Source organism: Argentina anserina, chromosome 3 (assembly GCF_933775445.1).
Source record: "Argentina anserina chromosome 3, drPotAnse1.1, whole genome shotgun sequence".
NCBI lineage: Eukaryota > Viridiplantae > Streptophyta > Magnoliopsida > Rosales > Rosaceae > Argentina > Argentina anserina.
The window spans coordinates 24,292,391-24,318,233 of NC_065874.1; the positions used below are offsets into that span (position 1 = coordinate 24,292,391).

General features: G+C 39.1%; 3 protein-coding genes and 1 long non-coding RNA gene across 4 annotated transcripts; all 4 read left to right on the top strand.

Moving 5' to 3' along the window:
- Window positions 1-888: 888 nt before the first annotated feature.
- Window positions 889-2,769, top strand: LOC126788143 (GDSL esterase/lipase At5g22810). The gene is made up of 4 exons (XM_050514109.1): window positions 889-1,261; window positions 1,391-1,521; window positions 1,626-1,859; window positions 2,142-2,769. The coding sequence occupies exons 1-4, from the start codon at window positions 1,015-1,017 to the stop codon at window positions 2,589-2,591; spliced, it is 1,062 nt and encodes a 353-aa protein (XP_050370066.1). The 5' UTR covers window positions 889-1,014; the 3' UTR covers window positions 2,592-2,769.
- A 6,077-nt stretch (window positions 2,770-8,846) lies between these two features.
- On the top strand, window positions 8,847-9,285 carry LOC126788146 (uncharacterized). The gene is made up of 2 exons (XM_050514113.1): window positions 8,847-9,053; window positions 9,226-9,285. The coding sequence occupies exons 1-2, from the start codon at window positions 8,847-8,849 to the stop codon at window positions 9,283-9,285; spliced, it is 267 nt and encodes an 88-aa protein (XP_050370070.1).
- Window positions 9,286-17,598: 8,313 nt separating this feature from the next.
- LOC126788148 (uncharacterized) lies at window positions 17,599-22,882 on the top strand. Its single transcript, XR_007671338.1, has 4 exons — window positions 17,599-18,258; window positions 18,386-18,530; window positions 22,349-22,413; window positions 22,501-22,882. It is a non-coding gene; the product is annotated as an uncharacterized LOC126788148 (long non-coding RNA).
- LOC126787297 (disease resistance protein At4g27190-like) lies at window positions 22,883-24,858 on the top strand (the record flags this gene model as incomplete). Its single annotated transcript, XM_050513205.1, is given in 2 exon segments — window positions 22,883-23,800; window positions 23,803-24,858. Coding segments are annotated over 2 exon segments (1,974 nt in total), but the record flags the coding sequence as incomplete, so codon positions are not given.
- Between the last annotated feature and the right edge of the window lie 985 nt (window positions 24,859-25,843).

Sequence of the window (25,843 nt, forward strand, 5' to 3'; positions counted from 1 at the left end):
AATTGGACATCGTCACTAAGAAACCGATGTTAATATCGGTGCTTGTAAATGTAATTTGATGTTAAAACCCTTGCATGTCTATCGTTTTATGATCGTTCTCTCTACACCTACATTAATATGCTTGAACTTTTACGCATCGAATTGGCTAAACCCGATATGTGATGATTTTATAACTGGCCGGTCTACCTAATGTACGTTAATTAGTATATATATTTATATCCCAAACTTCTGATATTGACTGAAATATCTGATGAAGCTAGAAACGAGATTGATTAGAAATCTCAGCAAAATCTACCTTTATTCATTTAACTTGGACAGAAAAATCTACTATATTTATTGAAATATACTTAGCTTTCGTCTGAGTTGCATGGTATCAGGAAGCAGGAAAGCCAGTAAGGTTTTCAGCTAGACCACCAACATTTCATGTACACGATCAGATAAGTAGGAGAAACGTAACTTTCTAACAAGAATCGCAATTGTGAATTTCAACAATAATATTGGAGTTTGAGTGTTTGACAATGATTGGAGAACTGCTGCCACATAGAATAGAACTTGAAACAAAATCGAAAGAACAAGGAGCTCAGCTGCTCAAAGCTAGCCTTGAAAAGTAAAATTTATATTAAGAGCTCATCAGAGCCCAAATTCTAGCTATATATGCATACTGTAATTGCTCACACAAGTTAGATCAAGTGCCAATCTTGAATGAATTGAAGTTACCACCTTTTCTGCAATAGAAGATATGACAGCTCAAACAATACTTCATTAAGACACTCCATGAACCACTCCTATTATTTTATGCAGCTCCAAAACTACGCATAAATCCTGGAGATAAAAAGACACTACTTCTACCATTTTAATCATAACTTCTCTTATTCTTTTTTTCTCTCTTTTCTTCTTTGAGAACTGTACGTACAACTCCCCAAGGCTCTTCATATATTTCTATACGTACTCCAGTGCCTCTTCCTCAGTGACTATGCTTAACTTCTGAAACAAAGAAGAAAAAGAGTCAAAACTATGGGGTGTTTGTGTTCTTTGCTGTTACCTGGCTTTCTTTTTCTAATTTCAGTGCTCCATGATGTGGTTGATGGTCAGCCTTTGGTTCCTGCGATGTTCATATTTGGAGACTCCGTTGTGGATGTGGGTAATAATAACCACCTCCTCACCTTAGTCAAATCCAATTTCCCTCCTTATGGAAGAGACTTTGTCAATCACAATCCAACTGGCAGATTTTGCAATGGAAAGCTTGCTTCAGACTTCACGGGTACCTGTATACATAGCTACTATTAGTAGAAAATCTTGGATTATTTTGCTTTCGAATAATTAATTAACTAGGTCACCTCATAGTTCTTTCGATTATCTAACCATTTGCGTGCTTTTCTTGATTAAACAGCTGAAAACCTTGGTTTTGCTTCTTACCAACCAGCTTATCTTAGCGGAGAAGCCACTGGAAAAAACCTCTTAATTGGTGCCAACTTTGCTTCAGCTGGTTCTGGCTATTATGAAGCTACGGCAAAGTTATTTGTAAAATTCCTGCTTCCTATTAGACGCTCACTCTTGGATAAAAAAAAATAAATAAGAAAAATACATAGATGTAAATATGTAAATTTTTATATACGGTGTTGCAGAATGCAATTTCACTGAGCCAGCAGGTGGAGTACTACAAGGAATATCAAAATAAGGTGGTAGGAATCGGAGGAAAAGTGAATACTACATCAATCATATCGGATGCAATATACCTTGTTAGTGCTGGGAGCAGTGATTTTGTTCAGAACTACTACGTCAATCCTCTTGTGAACAAGGTCTATACGATAGACCAGTTCTCCAACATTCTCATGCAATCCTATGCAAACTTCATACAGGCAAGCCCTCATTGTCTCAAACATATGCACGTATGCACATATGAATATAGATCTATATATCATGCTCTTTTGCGACTCCTAAGTATCATATTCACAAATTGATCTACTATACAATTTAGTACGTATGCCATGCAAAACTAAAGTAATTTGATAATTTCGTAAAAATGAAGATGCTCAGGTTTTGGATAATATATTGTTTACGAAAGAGGTGCACGTATATATATGATAACACGAACAAATTAACATTTCCAAGAGAACTATATATTGATTACTTTTACACAGAATCTATACGCCTTGGGGGCAAGGAGAATCGGAGTGACCACCCTGCCACCACTTGGATGTCTGCCGGCGGCCATCACACTATTCGGATTGGGCGACAACGAGTGCGTGGCTAAGCTTAATGTCGATGCAGTCTCATTTAACAACAAGCTAAACGTGACATCTCAGAACTTGCAAACTAAGATGCCCGGACTCAAGTTGGTCGTTTTCGACATCTACCAGTTTCTCTACAACCTCGTTATGAATCCTGCAGACAATGGATTCGCTGAGAAAAGGAGGGGTTGTTGTGGAACGGGGTTGCTTGAAACATCAATACTATGCAATGCCAAGTCCATTAGTACATGCGCTAATGCGTCACAGTATGTGTTCTGGGATGGGTTTCATCCTTCGGAGGCCGCTAACAGAATTCTAGCAGATGATTTGCTCAGTAGTGGCATCTCCCTCATCTTCTAAACCAAAAACTGAAGTTGGAATAAATTAGTGTTTACCTTTTATCTTGCTGATTTAATTTTGGTATTGGTGTGCTTTTATTATTACTCATTTTGTTATTTGTTATATTTTTGATATTGGTGTTGGTGGTATGCTGTATGCGTGATTGCGTGAATGTGTGAGTATTATAAGATCAGCTTGAGCTCATAATCTTTATGCATGTACTAAAAAAATGAATTGATCTTATTCAAATATACGTAGGAGAGCGAGTGAAAGGGAGTGTATACGTGCACAAATTAGTGTGATCAATCACACTATTAACCTGCAACTAGGGCTGTAATTACAAAACAACGTACGTACCTGATTACATAACTTGAAATCCGATCGTGCGAAGTCATGCTGGAGAATCTGCGCCCGCATGAGTTATCTCGTGAAAATACCAGCCAATATCTGTTTACTAATAATTATAAGCAATGGTTTAGACTTCAAGCTCCAATCATATCATCTACCAAGTTTGAATTAATTTCACAAAATAATTGGAAGACTTTAAACTAGCATATGTTTACTTTCTTACCCACTATTTATATATAATCTGTCACGACCACAAAATTTCGAGTATAAAACTCAAATTTCGAAGTCATGAAAACTCTAAAACAATATCAATAAATCGAAATATTTTAATGTCACCGCGGATCATTTCTGAGTTCAAATACAACTCAGTCAAACCGATTATTACAAACCAAATTTATGATTCGACATTATAACATATGGAAATGTAAAAATCCTCACAAAATCCTCACCACAAGATGGAAATAAATAACTTCAAGTCATCTGAGTGGTCCGTCAATTTCCGCTAATCCACACATGCGGAATTATCACCTACACCATCGAATAGGTGCACCGGGATTGTAAACACAAACCCGGTAAGCTTTGCAACTCGTATGAGTAAAACAACAATATAACTCGCATATCAAAATATACGAAAATCCACAAATCAACGAATATAAATGCACTCATGACTCATTAGATGGCCCATCTGGTTGTCTAATAATGTGAAAATATATGTACTCATGAGAATTGGACAACCCATCTATTTACCCAAATGCATTTATAATACGGGTACTCATGAGCGCTGGTACACCTCTGTTACCCCTCATGTAGTACGCCGCCGACATTGGACAACCATATGTCATCCAATATCAAAAATATATGGGTACTCATAAGCCGATAACCCATCTGTTACCTCATATGCAGTACCTCGACAAACAGACTAGAGCTCTAACTGTATCGTAACTTTCGCCCGGCCAAAGGTTAGGTTCCGACATACCAAACACGTCCGAAGATATAAACACGTCCGAAGACAAAACACGTCTGAAGACATAACTCGTCCGAAGACATAAAACACGTCTGAAGACATAACTCGTCCGAACACATATATGTTTTATCAAAACTCGATGTTAGAACCACGTACTATCAATCATCACATGATATTGTACAAATCGAATCAACATGCTCAATACATAAATCTCATCACCATATTGAACTTAATGGCAACAAAATCATGACAATATATAATATAGCAAACTATATAAATGTACATATTTACCATTTATACAAATACACATTTCACTATATCATATACATGTCATATTTCGTTCTTTAAAATTCAGCATAATCCCGAATCTCCGCAAGGGTAGATTCGTAAATGTGAGATTTAACTCACCTTATAATCTCGAGCGTAATTCCACGATTCCGAATGTAATTCCTTACTTGAATTATCGATCACCTTGAAAAGATAAGAAAAGAATTTAGAATCGTTACGCAAACCTTAAATGCCGAAATAGTAATAATACTTTACTGTCTAGCAATTTCTGGGTTTACGAAGTTACTGTTCACGGAGTTACTGTTCACGTATTTACTATTCATGTATTACTGTATAAATACATATCAATTACGTATTCATGTACACGTACATATTGTTTACGTATTTCTATACGTACACATACTATTCAATCGTAAATACTGTCTCAGTAAATTATAATTACCGATTTACCCTTTTGAAATTACGATTACATTTACCGTTACCGTACGTAAAATAAATTACATTTACAGTACGTAAATCACTTTTTACATCCACCGAACGTAAAAATAAATTTTTACAAATTTATTGTTTGAATTCACTATTCACACGCCGCCGCACGTGGCGGTGCGTGGGGTACACACACCGATCCTAAAACCGGCGCGTAGCACGCCACCGCCGCCCCAAAACCTCTCCTTTTCCTTCCTCCGCCCTTCTCACGGCCTCACACCGCCTCCTACCTCCTCCACGCACCCACACGCGCTGCCTAAGGCGGCGGTGTTCATCAACCCACCCCCTCCTCCGATCCTCCACAAATTCAAACCAATTCTACCAAAAATCCACAACCAAGCATCACAACAATCTCAATAAGCTAACCTCACCTCGATTCGACCTTGGAGAAGTCGGCTTGTCGCCGGAGGAACGGCGACAAAAATCGCGCAGGCTCGGATCGAAGTGCGAGAGCTCACGACGGCGCGAGAGGGCAATTGCGGAGGGCGGCGTGACGCTTCCTGGGCCGGCGGTGAGAGTCACGGACGGCCGACGGTGGTGGATCGACGGTGAGTTTTCTGAGGGGTGAGAGAGAGAGAGAGAGAGAGAGAGAGAAGAGGGAGGTGCGGGGTGAGGGTTTCTAGAAATGGAAACCCTAGCTCCATTAATTCCCTTTTTATACCCGTTTCCAATATCGGAAACTACTTCCGTCGTTAATAACTTTCACGTACGATATCCGATTAGAACGCGTGACGTGTCCACAAACTCATATCGACGAGCTCTACGACTTTAATGAAGGAAGTTTTCACAAACGAGCTACTCAGTAAAAGTCGATTCTGACGTCGCGGAAACGTAACGTTTTTCTAAATAAACGTTCCGAGAACGTTTCCGCTTTCGTTTCACAACGTCGTAAGCAACCAAATGTCGTTTAATGAATTTCACACGCACTTTATAAATTTAAATCGGTCCAATAAATTGTATCGAAAAATCGGGTTATTACATAATCAATTTAATAAATCAAGAGTAGTGTAGGAATATGTGTTTTTGGTGGTTACGTATGACAAATTGTTTTAACAGTAGAGACAGCCGCACCATTTGTAGGGCAACCGAACCTTAATTCTATTCACGCCGTTCCTCCCGACGTATTTTTCCTCCACAACTCCAATCTCAGTTCTCTCACAACCTCATCCTTCCTCCCATCATGTCATCCATCCTGGAAGATGTCACCGTACCCTAAGCTTCGCTGCCTCGCTCTCTGGTGCTTGCAAACAATTAATGATATCATTAACGAACCTCCCCATGGATCACGCCAACGAACCTCCACCGTCTACCAAGTACCAAAGATCTATCTTCTAGCTAAAACCGTACCCTACACTTTCAGGAGGTCAGTACGTCCTATCGACCTTAAGAACCACATCCGACGATCTTGCATCTGCGCAAGCTAGGGTTTAAGGGTTCAAGTCCGCCGGGCTTCAAAATTTGTTCGTCTTCACCTGTGATCTGCCTAAGGATCGTAATACCGTATTATCAATGGTGGTCCATGCCTCCATCCATGGTATTATCAATGTGCTCCTACAGTCGCCAGTAAAAATGATAGAAGAAGAAGTTGGCATATTCTTGATTAGAGCTCGTCAACGGGCCGGGCTCGGCCCGGCCTATGAGTGGCGGGTCCGGGTCGGGTCGGGTCGGGTCAGACCGGATATTTTAATAAATATGAATATCCAAGCCTGCTCACCTAAAACAGGTCTTGCGGGCTTTTATGGGCCAGGCCTTACGAACTTGTATTAGAAAAAAAAACATAATACTCTAATTTAAGGGTTTGAAACAATAAAAGAATTATTAAAAAACATTCTAAAAAAAGTCACAAATAAATTCTACTTTCGAAATATTGTCGATTGACACCAGTAGATGTGATCGATATATATATTTAGGGACCATGTAAAAATTTCATCAGTTTTGAATAAGATTTGACTGTCCGTACCTACGATCAACCAAAAAAGATGTTTTTTGACATAATAAAACTTCATTGACCGGGACTTTGCCAAATGAGTTTCTTCGTTGCGACCACACACGATTGGTGACAAAAATTAGGTGATTTCAATTATATAAACAACTTTCCGCATTCGTATCTTGGTAATGGGTTCCCCCTTAGGGCATATTAGTGTTATTTTTGGTTCACCATAAATTCTCATGGTCAAACGAGATCAGAATTAGATGAAATTTTAAATGGTTCACTAAATATATATACCGATTACATCCGATGGTGTCGATCGATTCCGAGAAGTTTCTTTCATATAATAAAAAAATAATGCGATAGTTTTATTATAAACCTAATTATAAAAGTTATGATATATTAGTGGACACTTTGGCGATCGACAACTCCAGTTTGAAATATGGTCGATTGACACCAACTGATATGATCGATATATATATTTAGGGAATCCGTAAAATTTTCGTCTGTTTTGGACATCGTTTGACCGTTCATACCAACAATCAACAAAAAAAAACCGTTTTGACATATTGAAACCCCCATTGACCGGGGCTTTGCCAAATGAATTCTTTCAGTGCGATCGCACACGATAGGTAACAAAAATTAGGTGATTTCAGATATGCAAACGGCTTTGGCATTCGCATATTTGTAATAGATCCTCCCTCAAGGCATATTAGTGGTGTTTTCGATTTACCGAAAATTTCAACAGTCAAACGAGGTCCGAATTGGATGAAATTTTTACAGGGCCATTAAATATATATATATACCGATCACATTGGCTGTTGTCGATCGATCTTAAGAAGTTTCCTTCATATAGTCGCTTCATAATGCGATAGTTTTATTTTAAATCTAATATAAAGATTATGATACATTAGTGGACACTTGGGCGATCGCCAACTCCAGTTCGAAATATGGTCGATCGACACTAGCAGATGTGATCGGTATATATTTAGGGACCCCCTACAAATTTCGTCCGTTTTGGACATGGTTTGACTGTTCGTACCTACGGTTAACAAAAAAAGAGACGTTTTGACATATTGAAACCCCATTGACCAGGGCTTTGTTAAATGAGTTTCCTCATTACGACCGTGCACGATAAGTAATAAAAATTAGGTGATTTTAGATATGCAAACGACTTTCGGCGTTCGCATCTTTGTAATGAGTCATCCCTTAGGGCACATTAGTGGTGTTTTCGGTTTACCGGAAATTCCAACGGTTAAACGAGGTTCGAATTCGATGAAATTTTTACAGGGTCACTAAATATATATACCGATCACATCAGCTGGTGTCGATCGATCCCAAGAAGTTTCTTTCATATAGTCGCTTCATAATGCGATAATTTATTATAAACCTAATATAAAATGTTATGATACATTAGTGGACACTTTGGCGATCGATAACTCCAGTTCGAAATATGGTCGATCGATACCAGCTGATGTGATTAGTATAAATATTTAGGGAACCCGTAAATTTTTCGTCTGTTTGGACATTGTTTGACCGTCCGGACCTACGGTCAACATAAAAAGAATTGTTTTGACATATTAATGTCCTCATTGACCAGGGCTTTGCTAAATGAGTTTTTTTAGTGCGACCGCACACAATCGGTGACAAAAATTAAGTGATTTTAAATATGCAAACGGCTTTCGGTGTTCACATTTTGGTATTGGGTATTTCTTTATGACATATTTGTGTTATTTTTTGTTTACCGGAAATTCTGACGGTCAAACGAGGTTCGAATTGGATGAAATTTTTACATGGTCGCTAAATGTATATACCAATTATATCGGCTAGTGTCGATTGATCCCGAGAAGTTTCATTCATATAGTTGGCGGGCTTTTACGGGCCCGGCCTTGCGGGCTTTTGCGGGCCGGATCATGGGCCGAGACAGGTTTCACACCTCTAATCTAAGCTCGGCCCTCTACCCACAGAAACTTGTTTTGACGGACTTTCTCGCGAGCCGGGCCGGATAAAAGCTCATCGAGCTTGCGGGCCTTCACGAACTTTTCAGATCCGCGAGATAAATGATGAGGCCTATCATGGTACGCTCATAGAATACCCAAAGGATAGTCTGAAGTTTCAAAACACTCCGAAAACCGCAGGCTCTGAAATGAGCCACATATAGAGAGAGAGAGAGAGAGAGAGAGAGAGAGAGAGAGAGTGATGGACTACAGCCGAGCAGCGTTGTCTGAAACACGCAGTGGAATCCCCTTCCGATAACGCCATGAACCTCGACGGCGTCCTTTTCCAACGCGCTTGGTTACAGGGCCTTCTGGTCTCCGCCGACCGCTTACTCCCCGACGACGGCACCGGCCTCATCGAGTTCTGCCTCAGCCCTGAATTCCGCCGCCGCCGGCCCTGTAATGCCGGAATGTATGTATTGGCTGTTGGACGCTACACTCTTCGTACAAATGAGCCCCCAATGATCCAGGTTTGTAATTTAAGAGGAACCCAAATTAGGAAAATTAAATTTGTAACGTGGGTAAGTTTGATGGATTTTAAGATTGGTTATATTTAGATTCTGATATTGTTGTGTTAGAATGAGGAATCTGTGAGCATTGTTTGAATGAGGAATGTGACGTGGTATTGTTGCGGAATGGCAGATTCGTAAGATGGTTGATCTTTCAGCTTCCCCTGATCGAGAGGCCATCTTGCTACCTTGAACTTTTGGAAGCTTATAAACTCTTCTATCAGCCATCTTCGAAGCTCCATAGCAGTCACAAACAGAAGAATTTGCATTTAGTTAAGTTCCTACACAAGAAACCTTCAAGTTTTTCTAATCTTTGTTCTACAACTGTCACATGCAGATCTCTTATCGTATTTAAAATCCCTTGCTTGCTGAAGTTTCAACATCTGTTTAAAAAAAATCTGGGTGAGGAGTTGTATATTCCTATTTGAAATGTTTCATCCAGCTTTCTCAATGACCAAGGACTTGTTAGAGGGAAGTATTAATGATATTGCAGAATGTGAGAGAGGGAAGATAGTGGGGATTTAAAAAGGGTTCACTTGTGTCATCATCTGTAGCTGTTGTCTTTCTGGTAATTACTATGATTACTTACCACTTAGTGTACTTCAATGGATTTTATACTTTCTTTTAAATTTTTTATCTTATACTTGAACTTTAATAACTCCAATTGTTCCAGATCTTAGAATGCTCTGCGTTTACTGAAAAACCAAAACAAAGGACTACTCAAAGTTTCTTGTATGAGTTGTATCAGAAATTTGAAAGTTCACTGAAGATTCTTAAAACTCCAACAAAAATTAAAGACTTGGAACAGAGTCCTATAGTGTATGCTGAGAAAAGAACAATTTTGGCAACATCACATGCTGCTGGAACCAAAAGGATATTGTTGGCTGTTGACTAGATAGTGACTTTTTAGCAAGGTTATAAAAAACGATAGGCGTTAATCGGGCGGACAGCTGAAAACCAGTGCGCAGAGGATTAATCGGGGATTAATCGGATTTGTATTTTTGTATATATTTTAAATTTTTAATAACAAATAATTATATAAATATAATTAAAATAAGAATATAATGCATGAAATTAATGTAAAAAAAATTATAATGTCTAGAATACTGAAAATACATATGTTCTTAATCCTTAATCCTTTGAAATGTTCAACAATATTGATCTAATGATCTTAGCCTCTTAGGAAGAAAAAAAGAAATACAATTCAATAACAATGAACTTAGGAAAATCAATAATAAGAAACACAATTCACCAACCATTTGGAAAATAAGAAAAACAATTCAAACAACAGGAATACATTCTTGCAAGCCTATTCCTCGGAGCTCATCAAATTCTTCTTCTCCATATCCTTCAAGTATTTCTTCTGTATCCGAATCAAACTCAAAATCCATATTTTCTTCTTCCTCTTCATCTGATTCAAAATCTTCTTCAAGTTCTCTAATTCCTTGAATCCTAGAACTTCTTCTAGGCTCTAAGTCACTATCCACTCCCAAATCATCTCCAACATTTTCACTTGTGACATCACAAAAATTATCATCACCACCATCAACAATCCAACCTTGTGCCATAGTAGCTTCATTAGCAAGAAGAACATCCACATTTTTTTAGGGTTGAATAGGTTTTGTTTTTTTTTTCCAGAACTTAAAAAAAAAAAAACGCCCAGCTGCCTAACACCGCCGTTTAGCACAAAATCGCGGAGGCCAGGGGTCTCCGGGCGCCTAGGCGGCGATTTTTAGAACCTTGCTTTTTAGAAACAACTTGGTTAGTGCACTGTGGATTATTCAAAGCCGGTTTTAGATTGTATCTGTGTTGTTCAAATTGGGGATCCTCATACATGATTTTGATTCAGCCATCCAATTCTATCATTTACACCTTCAGAAGGAGTTTAAGATGGCAGCAAAGAAGATGATTTATTATGTTCAAATATATATATTATTGGCTTCTCCCTGGTCCCTGCGCAATCCTTTATTGCAGCTACCTTCATCTTCTGGTTTTGCTTCTTGTTTTCATTGCTTGCTCTAATTAAAAAAAAATTAACCCAAACTTGAAAATAAAGGGAGGGAAATGGAGTATTGAATCGTGCTCGTCAGTCAACACCCAGGTGGTCATCAAGTCTAACGAAATGAGCAATGAAATTCAATCATAGCCGAAACTCCGGAAGGAGGTAACTAGGTAAGCTATGTCCTTTAATTATTTCTTTGATGCCAATTGCTTTGTACTTCAGTTGTTATTAGTACTTTTTTGTTTCTTATCTGGTTTATGTTCAAATAGCATTGAACGTATAAGTAAATTTTTTTAGTGATATTGTTATCTGTCTCGTATGTAATAGGAGTTTAGAGAAATGAAGCTCTGTAGTTTGAATCATTTTCTGCTTCCCCTAACATATGGAAACTACAAGCAAGTAAATAAAGGTACTGAATTCAAATCTAAACCGGAATTATTAGGGTAGCAGTATCGCAAGCTGTCGTAATTCTTGTAATGTAAATGAACCAGAATTGAACTAGGAGCGGTTATGTACTTTCAGTTTCTACAACCACTTAATTTGTTGTGCAAATTAGGTGAAATTAGGTAACTGAAAGTAGCATGAAGTTTTACACTGCAATCTTTCTTAAAAAACGTTTCGATTTACCTAGTCAGGAAAGCTTTTGCTGTTGCTGATTGAAGTCTCGCATTACCTATCTTACAGTTTACCATAACTGACTTCCCTGTCGTGCTGACAATTTCTCCTGATGGCATACTTCTAAGCGATTCAAATTCAGAATGACTGGAGCAGAAGAGGAAGTGGAATTACTAGATAGGATGTATTGGTAAGTCTAAAATCATTTTTACTCCTCAGCCTTTCTGGTCGTTCAATATACGAGGTGTGCAGTGTGTAAGATACTAAGATTAATATCCATCTTGTCATCTAGTTGTAGGCAGGGTCAGATAAGGGTCATAAGACGTGAAGTCTTGCCACATAATGAAGTGAGTGTTGTGTTATAAGAATTATGAATTATGATCAAGATTTGAATAAATAGAAATAAAGTAGGAAGATAAGTAGGAATTTGTACCTTTCCCACTCAACAAAAAAGAGAGGGGAGCATAATATCAGCTACCAATTATTTTCATGGTACTTTCGATCTTTTACAAGAAAGTTGGCTAGAGATTTCTTGTAAAAACACCAGCCCTGCTGAGTTTATAATGAGACTCTTTCAATCTTTTTTGATTTCATGTCTTTTTTTCCTTATGCACATAAAGGAGGAGCCGTATGAGGTGAAAATCCAAAATAGTGTTAGCGTCATGTGCGCACTAAACTTTTACTTATCAATTTATGAAATTGGCTTGCTGCACTATTTCTCTAAGAATCAATGCGTTCCCAGTTTTACATATTTAAATCATATACCTTCTGATCGCCTTACTACACTAGAATTGTCTCTAAGCACATTTTTCTTACCTTGCTCCATTCCTTACCTGCATTATGCCGTGCTTTGTTTTCGATGATTAACTGGGGGTATTCGACCGGCGTCTTCCGTAGTTTCAGGGGTAAACCGAGCAGCCACGGTGCTGCTTAGCCAGTACCTCTTGTAGGCTGCCTCTTTTTAATTTGTACAGAAAATAGTCTGGATATTGACAAGGTATGATAGTTTATGCAGCTGTAAATCGTACCGAGTGCGACATGTAGAATCTTTTTAGCGAAGATGAGCATTGGTTGAATGAAAATGTTTTACAGGATCAAGAGTTGTTGTTAAGGATGTCAACATTCCACATGTAGAAAAAATTCGACCACCTAGCAGAGATCAAGGCCGTCACTGGCTGTATATATTGGTGAAGATGAGCATTGGCGGCCACGAAGAAGCTAGCAACAGAAGCAATGGTTATGAAAAGGTGTATGCAGGTCTTCGAGCGGAAATGGTTCGGGTTTTCAAAACCATAGTCTTTTTAGTTTCCTTGTGAATGCTCCGTGTGTGGTTATGGTAGAAAGACAATTTGAGTTGCTGGTAATTGTTTTTTGTTCGAGTTACTGGTGTGTAAACGACAAAACGAAAGAGGCATAAGAAACTGTGATAGTATGTATGTGAGTGGTGCACGTGAGCATGTGCATGACTGGTGTTCCCAGTAATATTATCTCGATAGAAGCAATAAAACCAGTAAATGGTCTGCTTATTGATAAACTACTTGGTAGTTTATTGATTAGTTGTACGCTTTACCAATAATCACTCCACCAAATATAACAAGTAATGAAGGAGCCTTAAACCCTAAGTAGCACGGACACGGTCATGAGTCTCCGTATTGGACACGATTCGATACGTAGACACGGTATATAGAAATGTTTTTGGACACGTGGTGGATACGTTAATTAAATATTATTTTTAATATATATATATTTATTAAAAAAAATATTTTATAAATTTGAAAGAATTTAGAATTTTAGATGTATATATATGTCAAAGTGTGCATTAAAATGATGAAAACATAAATTGTTAGAATGACTAAGGACTTGATAAGTACTTTGGATAACCAAGGTTCGAATCTCACCACAAGCATTCTTATTTTTATCACGAGTTTCTCTCTTTATATATATTAAAGTGTGCATAAATATAACAAAAACTGAATCTGTTGGAATGGTTGAGGAGTTGTTGAGTGCCTTGGATGACCAAGGTTCGATTCTCACCATAAACACTTTCACTTTTATTATGAGTTGGTGCGTGTCCGATTCGGACACTCGTGTGTCCGGCGCGTATTGGGGCGTGTTCGTGTCGGACACGCGATACGCCACTACAATGGCGTGTCCGTGCAACCTAGCTTAAACCCAAAACCCATTACAGTGGAGGTAATCACTCTCCAAGTCTCAAGTGTCAAGATTCTTTTGTTCATTTTACTCCAACCCTTTTGACTTCCATGATTTTCATCTCTCCATTCATCCTCTACTGCTGAATCTCCCCAAACCATCCATCAAAGTTCTCTTGATTTTCGTTATGTTCCTGTTTACTTGCCCTCCTCCTTGTTTCGGTTTTACTTCATGTTTACATTTTTCCCTCTACTTCGTTAGATTGAAAAGCGAACTCAGAAACACGAGAGCAAATTTGCTCCCCACCTTATTTCCCCACTTTCATCCCCACATAGCTATCTATGCGACACGTGTTCCCTCTAACTTAACCACACTAACTATGGTTACTTTTTGGAAACAATGTTTACTCTTTCTGCCAACAAGAAAAAGAGACGACCGAAGATGTGGATGCAAGGCACAACTTGAGATCAGGCTTCAAGAAGATGGAAAGTTTGTTGTGACAGCATTTCATTATGAACATAACCATGATGTAGTTTCTCCATCACTTTCACATGCTTTAAGATCACATCGAAACATAGAGACTTCTCAAGGTGGATTCATGAATCAGATGAGCAATTCTGAGTTCAAGCCATCAGAAATTTACAGGTACATGACTGTTGAAGCAAACAGGCACCAAAATCTAAATTTTACTCAAACAGATTGCAATAACTTCATTCAAAGAAAGCGGGCAACGTTGCTGAAAAAGGGTGATGCGAATAACTTGCGTGCTTATTTCAGGAAAAATAAAAGTGAGGACAAGTCCTTTTTCTATGAAATTCGAACGAATGAGGAGAATGAGATTTGTGGTGTTTTCTATTGTGATGTGAAATCAAGACAAGATTATGCCCTATTTGGTGATGTTGTTGCCTTTGATACAACATTCAAAACTAACAACTATGAAATAGTTTGTGCTCCAATAATTGGTATTAATCATCATGGTCAAACAATCTTATTTGGGTGTGGATTATTAGATGGCAAGACCACAGATGCATGTGCATGGTTGTTTGAAGTTTTCGTACAAGCTATGGAAGGATAGAAACCGAAGACCATATTTACAGACCAAGCTGCATCAATCTCAGCTACCATTAGGGAAGTATTTCCTGATTCTCATCACCGTCTTTGCTTGTGGCACATCTTTCAGAATGCAGCAAAACATTTAAGTCATGTCTTTCAAGAGTTCTCAACATTCTCACAAGATTTCAGAAGTTGTGTGTATGATCCAGAGACCATTGACGAATTCAAGTCAAGTTGGAACTCATTACTCGAAAATTATGGCTTAAGTGATAACCCTTGGCTACAGAACTTGTATGAATTACGTGAAAAATGGGCACAAGTTAAGTGATAACCCTTGACGATTCCATTTTTGTTCAGGTATATATATATATATTGTTTTTGACACTGATTCTTATCACTTGATATTGTGATCATTATATCATTATGTTTTTCAGTTTGTTGATCAGGTTTTTGTTATTAAAGCAAGTTTAACTGTTTGTTTTGTAGGCATGACAACAACACAGAGAAGTGAAAGCATAAATAAATTCTTGAAAAAAAATTCTTTTATAGGAATCTTTATCTACGCGAGTGGATCCAACAATATGAACTAGCACTAGATGATCAAAGAGAAAAAGAGAGACTTGCAGAGGTTGCAACTTCACAAACAAAGCGTATCTTTTTATCAAATTGGAAAGTGGAGGTAGAAGCAGCAAATAGGTACACAAAAAACATTTTCTATCTCTTTCAAGGTGAGTACAAAAAATGCTTGGATTTGAAATTGGAGTTAGAAAGTGATGATGGCATTACACAAACATATGTGGTGGAAAGACCGGGAAATCCATGTTTGAGAAGGTCAATTACAAATTATCCTTCAAATCATTTGATTATATGCAGCTGTAACAGATTTAAATTTGAAGGGATTCTTTGCTCACATGCATTGAAACTATTTCGTGAGTTGGCTGTGTCTTCGTTACCATCTGAATATTACCTAAAGAGATGGAGACATGATGCTAGGCGTGGTTTGGAGTCAACTGAGGTAAATGTAAGTGCTCCTAGCTCATCTTCCAGTATTCAATATAGTCGCTTATCTCAAATATCACAGAGAGTTGTAGCGAAGGGTTCAATAGACAAGAAAACATGCACTATGGTTGAGTCTAAATTGATAGACTTAGAGGCAGTGTTAGATGGTACCTTGCAGGCCGGAATGGGACATGATGGAACAAATTGTGATTTGGACTTTAACAATGAAATGCATGAAAATAATGCAAATTTGGTTCTACGAGATCCATTGAAGAAACGTAAACCTTGGAATAAGGGAAAAGGAAAGAATGTCTTAGGTTTTAAAAAGCAAAGAAAAAAGAGTGAGCAGTCCAGGTAAAAAGAACAAAATGCAGCACTAGATGAGGAGAACACTGCATCAGTACCAAAGAAAATGAGAGGCTCATCCAAAAGAAAAGGTTAGTGTATAATTTATATACATGTATATTGTTCTTCTTATGCGCTTCATCTATTAAAATCACACTAATTATTCCCAAACCGCAGTTATTCAAGAATCCAACTCAAATGGACACGAGATTGTTGGCCCATCGAATCCATATTTGCCATATAGCCAGGTGAATTTTACAACTATTCAAAGTTCATTCAAAATTGAAAGATAATGTATTTGACATCGGTTTATGAATGTACAGGAACCATCTCGAATTGGTTATGAAGGACATCAGAAGTTGTCAGAATTCTTATGTCCAGGTATTTCTACAACTTCTAGTGCTCCAGCCATATCTACAAATTTTTCATACGAATTATCGTCACTAGCTTCTTTTGCTCAAGTCATCCAGTTACAACCACATGTTTACCAAGTTGAGGCTTCTAGTTCTCAAACCATTCCTAACCAAGCGCTTGGTTACCAAGTTATTTCCCCGACGTTAGGCGATTACTCAATCATGCACTCACAGGTTTGTAACTTTGTAATCCTAGTTTATATATTACTAATATTTATTTTCTCATTTCATAATAAAATTAATATCGTCATATGTATATTTGATAAGATACTGTACGAGCAAGATCTCAAGGATCGACTCGCCATCTAAACTTTGAAGATCCTTCAATGTCAGAGGCTCTATCATTGTAACGAGGGATTGAAATCATGCACTCACTGTTCTTAATACATTTTGATCAAGGATGCAGTTAAACTAGAACAACATACACAATAGGATCAATTGAATTTTTAGTGTTCAACATTGGAAATTGTTTATGGCATTTTTAGTCGCTACAAGGGATGATGACAATATATTAGTTGAATTAGATTCCAATGGGAGTAAAATGTTGTTCTTTATTTTATTTGTTTTCCAATAGCTTGAATTCGCTATGTTCACGTATACTTACTTGCAAAAAATATAATCAAGCTTGAATTGTTCTTGTGGTTTTTTCCTGGAAGCTAAGAGTTTCAAAATTGAAAGAGAGAAAATTTTATAATGACATTGGCTGGTGAATATATATTAGGCATTGATTGACTACACCAATAAAAATTATACTAGGATTTAATGTTTTGTTTAAAGAAAAAATAATAATAGAAAGAAAAGGAAAAAATTAGGTAAAATCAGAAAAATAAATAAAATTAATAAGAGTAACCATAGTTAGTGTAGTTAAATTAGAGGGGACACGTGTCGCATAGATAGCTGGGTGGGGAGCAAATTTGCTCTCCAGAAACACCAGGACGAAGAGAAACGTCTATTTTTCTTTTAGTTTGCCGGACATCTGGTTTTAGAAGGAACCTTATTCTGATTTCAGTTCTTGTTTTCATTATTTGCTCTGCTAGAGGAACAAAAAAAAACGCCTTGCATTTCGAGTTTCCCTTTATGATTTTCTTGTTTCAGAGTTGTGATCTTACCCTTCCTTTTGTGTTTACTCCACTTCTAATTTCCTAGATTGAAAAGACAAATATTTTATAAGCCGAGTCTCATTTACCAGATTTATTGCGTTCGTACTTGGCTTAGTGTTGATGCTTATTCTTAACTAAGGTTAACTAAGTCAGTTGCAAAACCTTTCATGTCTTCCATGAATTGGAGCAACAAGTCGGAGTCTAAATACTCGATCTAGATGGGTAGAGGGCCTTACTCTGTGTTGGAAAAGAAACAATATGAGAACAGAGGTCTAAGCAAGAGTGTGCTACATCCTTTTTCATCAAATCATCTTCTTGTATCTTTGTGATTAGAGTCACTGGACCATTTTCTCTATATCAAATACATATCGGTGATTTCTTAGATAAACCTCTGGATTTCTGATCTAGTAAGAAGATCAAGGCAACATACCGGATCGGAGTTGTTAAAAGCAGTTGCATAACAAGACAGCAAGCTTGGATCAAAGCAGGTGAGTAGTAGCTCATACCCCAACACTTGGTTCATACAACTGTACGTTAGCCAAGTGAATTTCAAAGATACTAACTTCCTTTCATACAATTGCATGCCTGTTTTTAATTTCCTTTATTTATTTATAGCTTCGGTGCATCTCAATTCTAAAGTACAGATTGCAACTATTTGTTTAAGACGAATTTGCATTCATGGGCACTCCAAGTCTGTTTGTTTAAGTCAAGATTTTTGTAGGGGAATCAAGCTTGATCCTTAACGACCGAAAGCGATAAGGTTTGTTCTTCAATTTCTCTTACTCTATCACTCTTTTTGTTCTTATTTGTTCTGTTTACCAGGACAAAAAAAAAAGACAAGCATGTAATGGGAAGTACAGATTCATGTTGCTTTATGTGAGTGGATGGTAGTAGGTGAATGAGGAGATAGTGGAGGAAACAATCAGTAGTGGAGTGATTAGTTGAGAGATGAGTATATAGTGTAAATTAGTCTATATATATCATTGAATCTGTATATGCAAATTACCAATTCAAGAAAAACAATCGGTATCTTACCACTTGGTATCAGAGCCTCCTGCTCTGTTCTTTCCTTTCTCCTTTTTCCGGCAGGTCGACCTCCGGCGCCTCTCCGCTGCTTCTGCTTGGCCCCTCCGCACTTGGACTCGCCGCTCGACGTCGCCGTCGATCTTCCTCGGAGCTAATCGCCCACTGTCCCTCCGAAGTCGCTCCGTCCTTCCGGCTCTGCCGCTGCTCCTCATCGACCCGTTGCTCCTCATCTAACCGCTGCTCCTCCGCCGCTGTCTCTCCGAGACGCCCTCCTCCGGTGGTCCCTCTCTTCCCGGATCTGCTCTCTCTCTCTCGCTCCATCGACGAGATCAATTTCCGCCGCTGTCCCTCTCTCTCCTCTCTTTCACGAAACTTTCTTCAGAAACCCTTACATTTATCTCTCAATCCGACCCGACCCGCTCTCGACCCGGCCCGCTCTCGACCTGGCTTGCTCTCGATCCGGCCCGCTCTCGACCCGACCCAGTCCACCCGACCCGACCCGGTCCACCCGATTTTGTCGGTGCATATTCACCGTCAGGGCACGTACACCGGTGACAGATTGTTCTCATTTTTTTTGTGTGTTTTTTGCTGTCTAACTACATTGTTTTTTTTTCAATGGGTTCTGGACATGAAACTGATGGTTCTCATCTCCCTGAAGTTCCGACCTTCGAAGTCTCTGTCAAAAATTCTGACAGTGGTTCCTTTGGGGGCACCAAACTCAACGGAACTAATTTTCGTAAATGGAAACGACTCATGGCTGCTCATCTTCGAGGCATGCACAAGATGGGACATGTCACCGGTGTCACTAAAGCTCCTAGTCCTGAGGATATTGTTGCCTACAACAAATGGGACGACGACGATGGTCTTGTCATGTTCATCTTGTGGAAAGCTATGAATGATGAGATAGTTGATCTCGTGGAGGCATGTGCTACTGCGCAGGTAATATGGGAGACACTAACTGGCTTATATACTAATGACTCTAATTTCATACAGGTTCATGAGTTAATGTGCACATCTTTGGCCATACACCAAGATGGGCAACCGGTGGCGCATTATTTCACCAAGCTAAAAAATATTTGGGCTGAGGTTGATGTGAAACGTCCTTGCATGATAAAAAATCAAGAGGATATTATTTGGTACCACAAGGAGAAGGAGCTTGAACGAGTTCACCATTTCCTGAAATGTCTTGATGCCAAGCATACCAGTGCGAAAGGCGAATTGCTCCGAATGACCGAACCACCTAGCCTACTCGCCGCTTTCACCTATATCTGAAAGGATGAGTCTCAGCAGGAGAGTATTCTTCCGGCACCGGCTGTCATTTCCAGCCTTACTATTCATGCTCGCTCTCCGGCACCACCCCTTCTGCAAGCAACTTCCACTACCCTTCATCGACAAGGACCCCCACCAGGTTTCGGGAATCAGCCTCGCCCTCCTTGCTCTTATTACCATGATACTAACCATGCTCGTGCGACCTGTTGGAAATTATATCCGCATCTTAGGCCCAAGAGGCCTAATCATCGTCCCCAGGCAAGAGCAACTCTTCACTTAGTTCCGGAACCCGATATCTATAGTGTGGTTGGGAATGCTCATCATACTGCTGGCGGAGCACCTACCGCTTCCATCGTTGGCCGTAGTCAAATTGGTATGGCCTTCAATATTTCTCACTCTGTTAGTTTTGATACTTGGATTATTGATTCTGGTGCATCTGATCATATGACTTATGATAAATCTTACGTCACCGTATTGTCCCCTCCACCCATACCCTGTGTTACGAATGCTAATGGTGAGACATTTCCCGTGTTAGGGTCCGGATCCGTTCGTATTACTCCCACCATAGAGCTTCACAACGTACTCTATGTACATGTTTTATCTCATTATTTGATATATGTTCCCCAATTGAACGATGATGCTCAGTGTGTTTGTTGGGTACGGAGGACATCAGAAAGGGTATCGGTGCTATCATCCCCCTACTCGGAAGTATTATGTCACTATGGATGTTACCTTTTTTGAGGACATGAGTTATTTTCCCTCTTCTGATACTGCTCTTCAGGGGGAGAATTCATTTTTTGAAGAGTTGTATCATGGAGAGAGGGAGACAAGTGAGTCACTTGATATTAAGAATGTTAAGAATGTATTCCTTCATGGAGAACTAACGGAGGAAGTATACATGGATCTTCCGCCTGGATATGTGGCCGCTTCTCCAAGTAACTCCGTATGCAGATTGAGAAAGTCTTTGTATGGTCTTAAACAGTCACCTCGTGCTTGGTTTGGAAGATTCTCACAATTCATGAGGAAGATTGGATACAAACAGAGTAATTCAGACCACACGTTATTTCTCAAACATCAACAAGGGAAGGTAACAGCCCTAATTATATATGTTGATGATATGGTAGTTACTGGGAATGATACTGTTGAGGTGGATAGATTACAGAAACAGCTTGCCATAGAGTTTGAGATGAAGGACCTAGGTACACTCAAGTACTTCTTAGGCATTGAAGTTGCTGGGGTAGTGATGGTATCTATCTGTGTCAAAGGAAGTACATCCTTGATCTACTAACAGAGACATGTATGTTGGACTGCACTCCCATTGATACTCCTATTGAGCAGAACCATCGGTTAGCAGAGTATCCAGATCAAGTCCCTACTGACAAACCTCGTTATCAGAGGCTAGTCGGGCACCTGATTTATCTATCACATACCAGACCAGATGTTGCGTATACAGTAAGTGTAGTAAGTCAGTTCATGCATAACCCAGTGAAGACCACATGGATGCTGTTGTAAGGATCTTGAGGTACTTGAAGTCAGCTCTGGGGAGAGGAGTAATGTATTCTAATCACAACAATATCTTTGATGTTTGTGGCTTCACAGATGCAGACTGGGCTGGAAATATTACAGATCGGAGGTCCACATCAGGGTATTTTACCTTTGTTGGAGGTAACCTTGTTACGTGGAGGAGTAAGAAACAAAATGTGGTAGCTCGATCTAGTGCTGAAGCAGAATACAGAGGTATAGCTCAGGGAGTGTGCGAGTTGTTGTGGATTAGGAATTTGCTACAAGATTTGGGTATTAAACCTAAATGTGCTATGCATCTGTACTGTGACAACAAGGCAGCTATTGATATTTCACAGAATCCTGTACAACATGATCGTACAAAACATGTGGAGGTTGATCGTCACTTTATAAAGGAGAAGCTAGACGCAAAGATCATCAGTTTTCCTTTTGTTCCTACAGAAGAGAAACTTGCCGATATGCTCACAAAATGAGTATCTAAGAAAGCTTTTTATGACTCACTTGGCAAGTTGGGCATGGTTGATATGTATGCGCCAACTTGAGGGGGAGTGTGAGTGGATGGTAGTAGGTGAATGGGGAGATAGTGGATGAAATAATCGGTAGTGGAGTGATTAGTTGAGAGATTAGTATATAGTGTAAATTAGTCTATATATATCATTGAATCTGTATATGCAAATCACCAATTCAAGAAAAACAATCGGTATCTTACCACTCTTTACTCATTCACCGGATGTTTAATTTGTATTCATATTCCCTTCTCAGTCAACTGTAAGCAACGAAAGAGGAGCAACCAGCTGAATTCATATCAAAACAATTCGGGTGTTCATGTATGTACATTGATTTCCTCTATTAATTACTATTTCTCTGTTTTTAAGTTCTCTAGCTTGCTTTTAATTTGGTTAATATATTTTCAGAAGGCAGCATGGAGGTTTTGTCTGCAATCGTATCGGGGTTTGTAACAAGACTTGCCGAAGCCGCAATTGCACCAGTTGGACGCCAAGTAGGATATGTGATTCAATACCACAACAATCTTCATAATCTAAGGACAAAACTGCGGAGCATATAAGACCGCAGGCGACATGTCCTTGATGTGAACAAGGTGACAAAGGAAGTGGATGAGCTCACTGGAGAGGTAGACACGTTCTTGGGAGATGAAGGCCATGCAAAGACCAAGTGTTTCCACGGGTTTTGTCCTAATCCGATTCTCTATTATCAGCTGAGCAAGAAAGCAAAGAAATTGGTGCAGAAGATTGAACCCTATGAAAATGTCGACTTTCCCCCACAAGAGATATATTCAGTGTACCTTCCCAAGGCTACCTGGCTTTTGAATCAAGGACTCGTGTTGTGACGGATATTGTGGAGGAGCTGAGGAATCCTAATACCAACAAGATTGGGGTTTGGGGAGTGGGTGGCGTGGGTAAAAGCACACTGGCGAAAGAAGTTTACCGACAAGCCAATGAAGAGAAGTTGTTTGATGGTGTTGTTATTATAGTAGATGTGAAGAATTATTCAGGCTCCGAAAAATGCACTGAAAGGATTCAAAAAGAAATTGCTGAGAAGTTGGATGTTGAGTTCCATGAAGGTTTAACTGAAAGTGGAAGAGCACGTCATCTCTGGGACAAGTTAAAAGAGAGGAAGATTCTTGTGATTTTAGATGATGTATGGGAGAGAATTGAAATGGAGGTGGTGGGAATTCCGCCAACATGTAATTTATTGTTCACATCTAGAAGTCGAGGCAGATTATTCTCTGAGATGGATATACAAAAGGACTTCTGTCTTGATACTTTGGGTGAGGAAGAAAGTTGGAGCTTGTTTGAAAAGATGGCAGGTGGTGTGGTTAAAAATGAGCCTATAAGAGAAAAAGCAATGCTTGTGTCGAAGAAGTGCGAAGGTTTGCCTATTTTAGTCGTCACCGTTGCAAGGGCATTGAGTAATAGTAATACTTTACAGGAGTGGAAAGACGCCTTAAGACGGTTAAAGAAGCTCGACATGACAAGTTCAGAAGAAAAGGCGTTGCTGACTCTAGAGTGGACTTACGATCAATTGGATGCTGAGGAGCTCAAGTCGTTATTTCTGCTATGTGCAATTCGTACATCGTTAAAGTGGTACAATTCTATATATCTTGAAGATTGCTTCAAATATAGTATGGGATTGGGTTTGTTCAAAAACATAGATACGATGGAAGAAGCACGTGATGCATTTCATTCATTATAAAGAAGCTTCAAAATTACTGTTTATTGCTAGAGAATACTGGTGGTAGTAAGAAGTATGTCAGAATTCATGAGCTTCTTCGCAATGTTGCTATAAGGATTGCGCGCAGAGACAAACACGCCCTCGTAAGTGTAGATGGAGAGGAGTTTAACACATGGCCGAATAAGGAATTCTTCAGAAAATGCTCTTTGATTTGGATTCATCAATCCAAACTTCCCAAATTTCCTGAAGTACCTTGGGAATGCAGAGAACTAAAACTGCTGCAACTTGATTTTAGAGATGATTCGGCGGCACTGCCGGGCAATTTATTTGAAGATATGAAGAAACTCCAAGTATTGGATCTGTCTGCACTTCATATTCCCTCACTACCTCCATCTCTTCAATTCCTAACAAATCTCCAAACTCTGTGTTCAGATCGGTGTGTTTTGGAGGACATAGCTCTAGTTGGACAGCTAAGAAACATGGAAATTCTTAGCTTGGCTAGATCCAAAATTAAACCGCTGCCTGAAGAAATAGGGCAATTGACTCGTCTAAGGTTGTTGGATTTGACGGGTTGCTCCGAACTTGTACTGATTCCACCAGATGTTCTATCAAGCCTGAAAAGTCTTGAGGATCTGAAAATGGGAAGAGACAGCTTTAGGCAATGGGAGGCTGAAGGAAACGTGGGTAGCAAAAGAACAAATGCCAGCCTTTCAGAGTTGAAGCAGTTGTCTAAGCTAACCGCATTAGACATCCATATTTCAGAGGCTAGCATTCTTCCATCAGGCTTGTTCTTGCACTTGGAAAGATATCACGTATTCATTGGTGAAGAGTGGGAGTGGCTTCCATTTGATGATAGTTTCAACACGCTAAAGCTGAAGCTGGCAAGAAGCAATCAATTGGACAGTGGCCTAGAAATGTTGGTGAAGAGATCTGAGCATTTGTACTTGGATGTGATAGAAGGCGTCAATGATATATTTCATATATTAAATAGTGATGATTGTAATCAGCAACTGAAACATCTTCATGTCCAAGACAATGCTGAGATAGTGGTAAAATACCGATTGTTTTTCTTGAATTGATTTGCATATACAGATTCAATGATATATATAGGCTAATTTACACTATATACTAATCTCTCAACTAATCACTCCACTACATATTGTTTCCTCCACTAATTCTTCATTCACCTACTACCATCCACTCACACTCCCCCCCAAGTTGGCGCATACATATCAATCATGCCCAACTTGCCAAGTGAGTCATAAAAAGCTTTCTTAGATACTCCTTTTGTGAGCATATCGGCAAGTTGCTCTTCTGTAGGAACAAAAGGAAAACTGATGATCTTCGCGTCTAGCTTCTCCTTTATAAAGTGACGATCAACCTCCACATGTTTTGTACGATCATGTTGTACAGGATTCTGTGAAATATCAATAGCTGCCTTGTTGTCACAGTACAGATGCATAGCACATTTAGGTTTAATACCCAAATCTTGTAGCAAATTCCTAATCCACAACAACTTGCACACTCCCTGAGCCATACCTCTGTACTCCGCTTCAGCACTAGATCGAGCTACCACCTTTTGTTTTTTACTCTTCCATGTAACAAGATTACCCCCAACAAAGGTAAAGTACCCTGATGTGGATCTTCGATCTGTAATATTTCCAGCCCAGTCTGCATCTGTGAAGCCACAAATTTCAAGGATTTTATTGTGATTAGAGAACATTACTCCTCTCCCCGGAGCTGCCTTTAAGTACCTTAAGATCCTTACAACAACATCCATGTGGTCCTTGCTGGGATTATGCATGAACTGACTTACTACACTTACTGCATACGCAACATCTGGTCTGGTATGTGATAGATAAATCAGACGGCCAACTAGCCTCTGATAATGAGGTTTGTCAGTAGGGACTTGATCTGGATACTCTGCTAACCGATGGTTCTGCTCGATAGGAGTATCAATGGGAGTGCAGTCCAACATACCTGTCTCTGTTAGTAGATCAAGGATGTACTTTCTCTGACACAGATAGATACCATCACTTCCCCGGGCAACTTCAATGCCTAAGA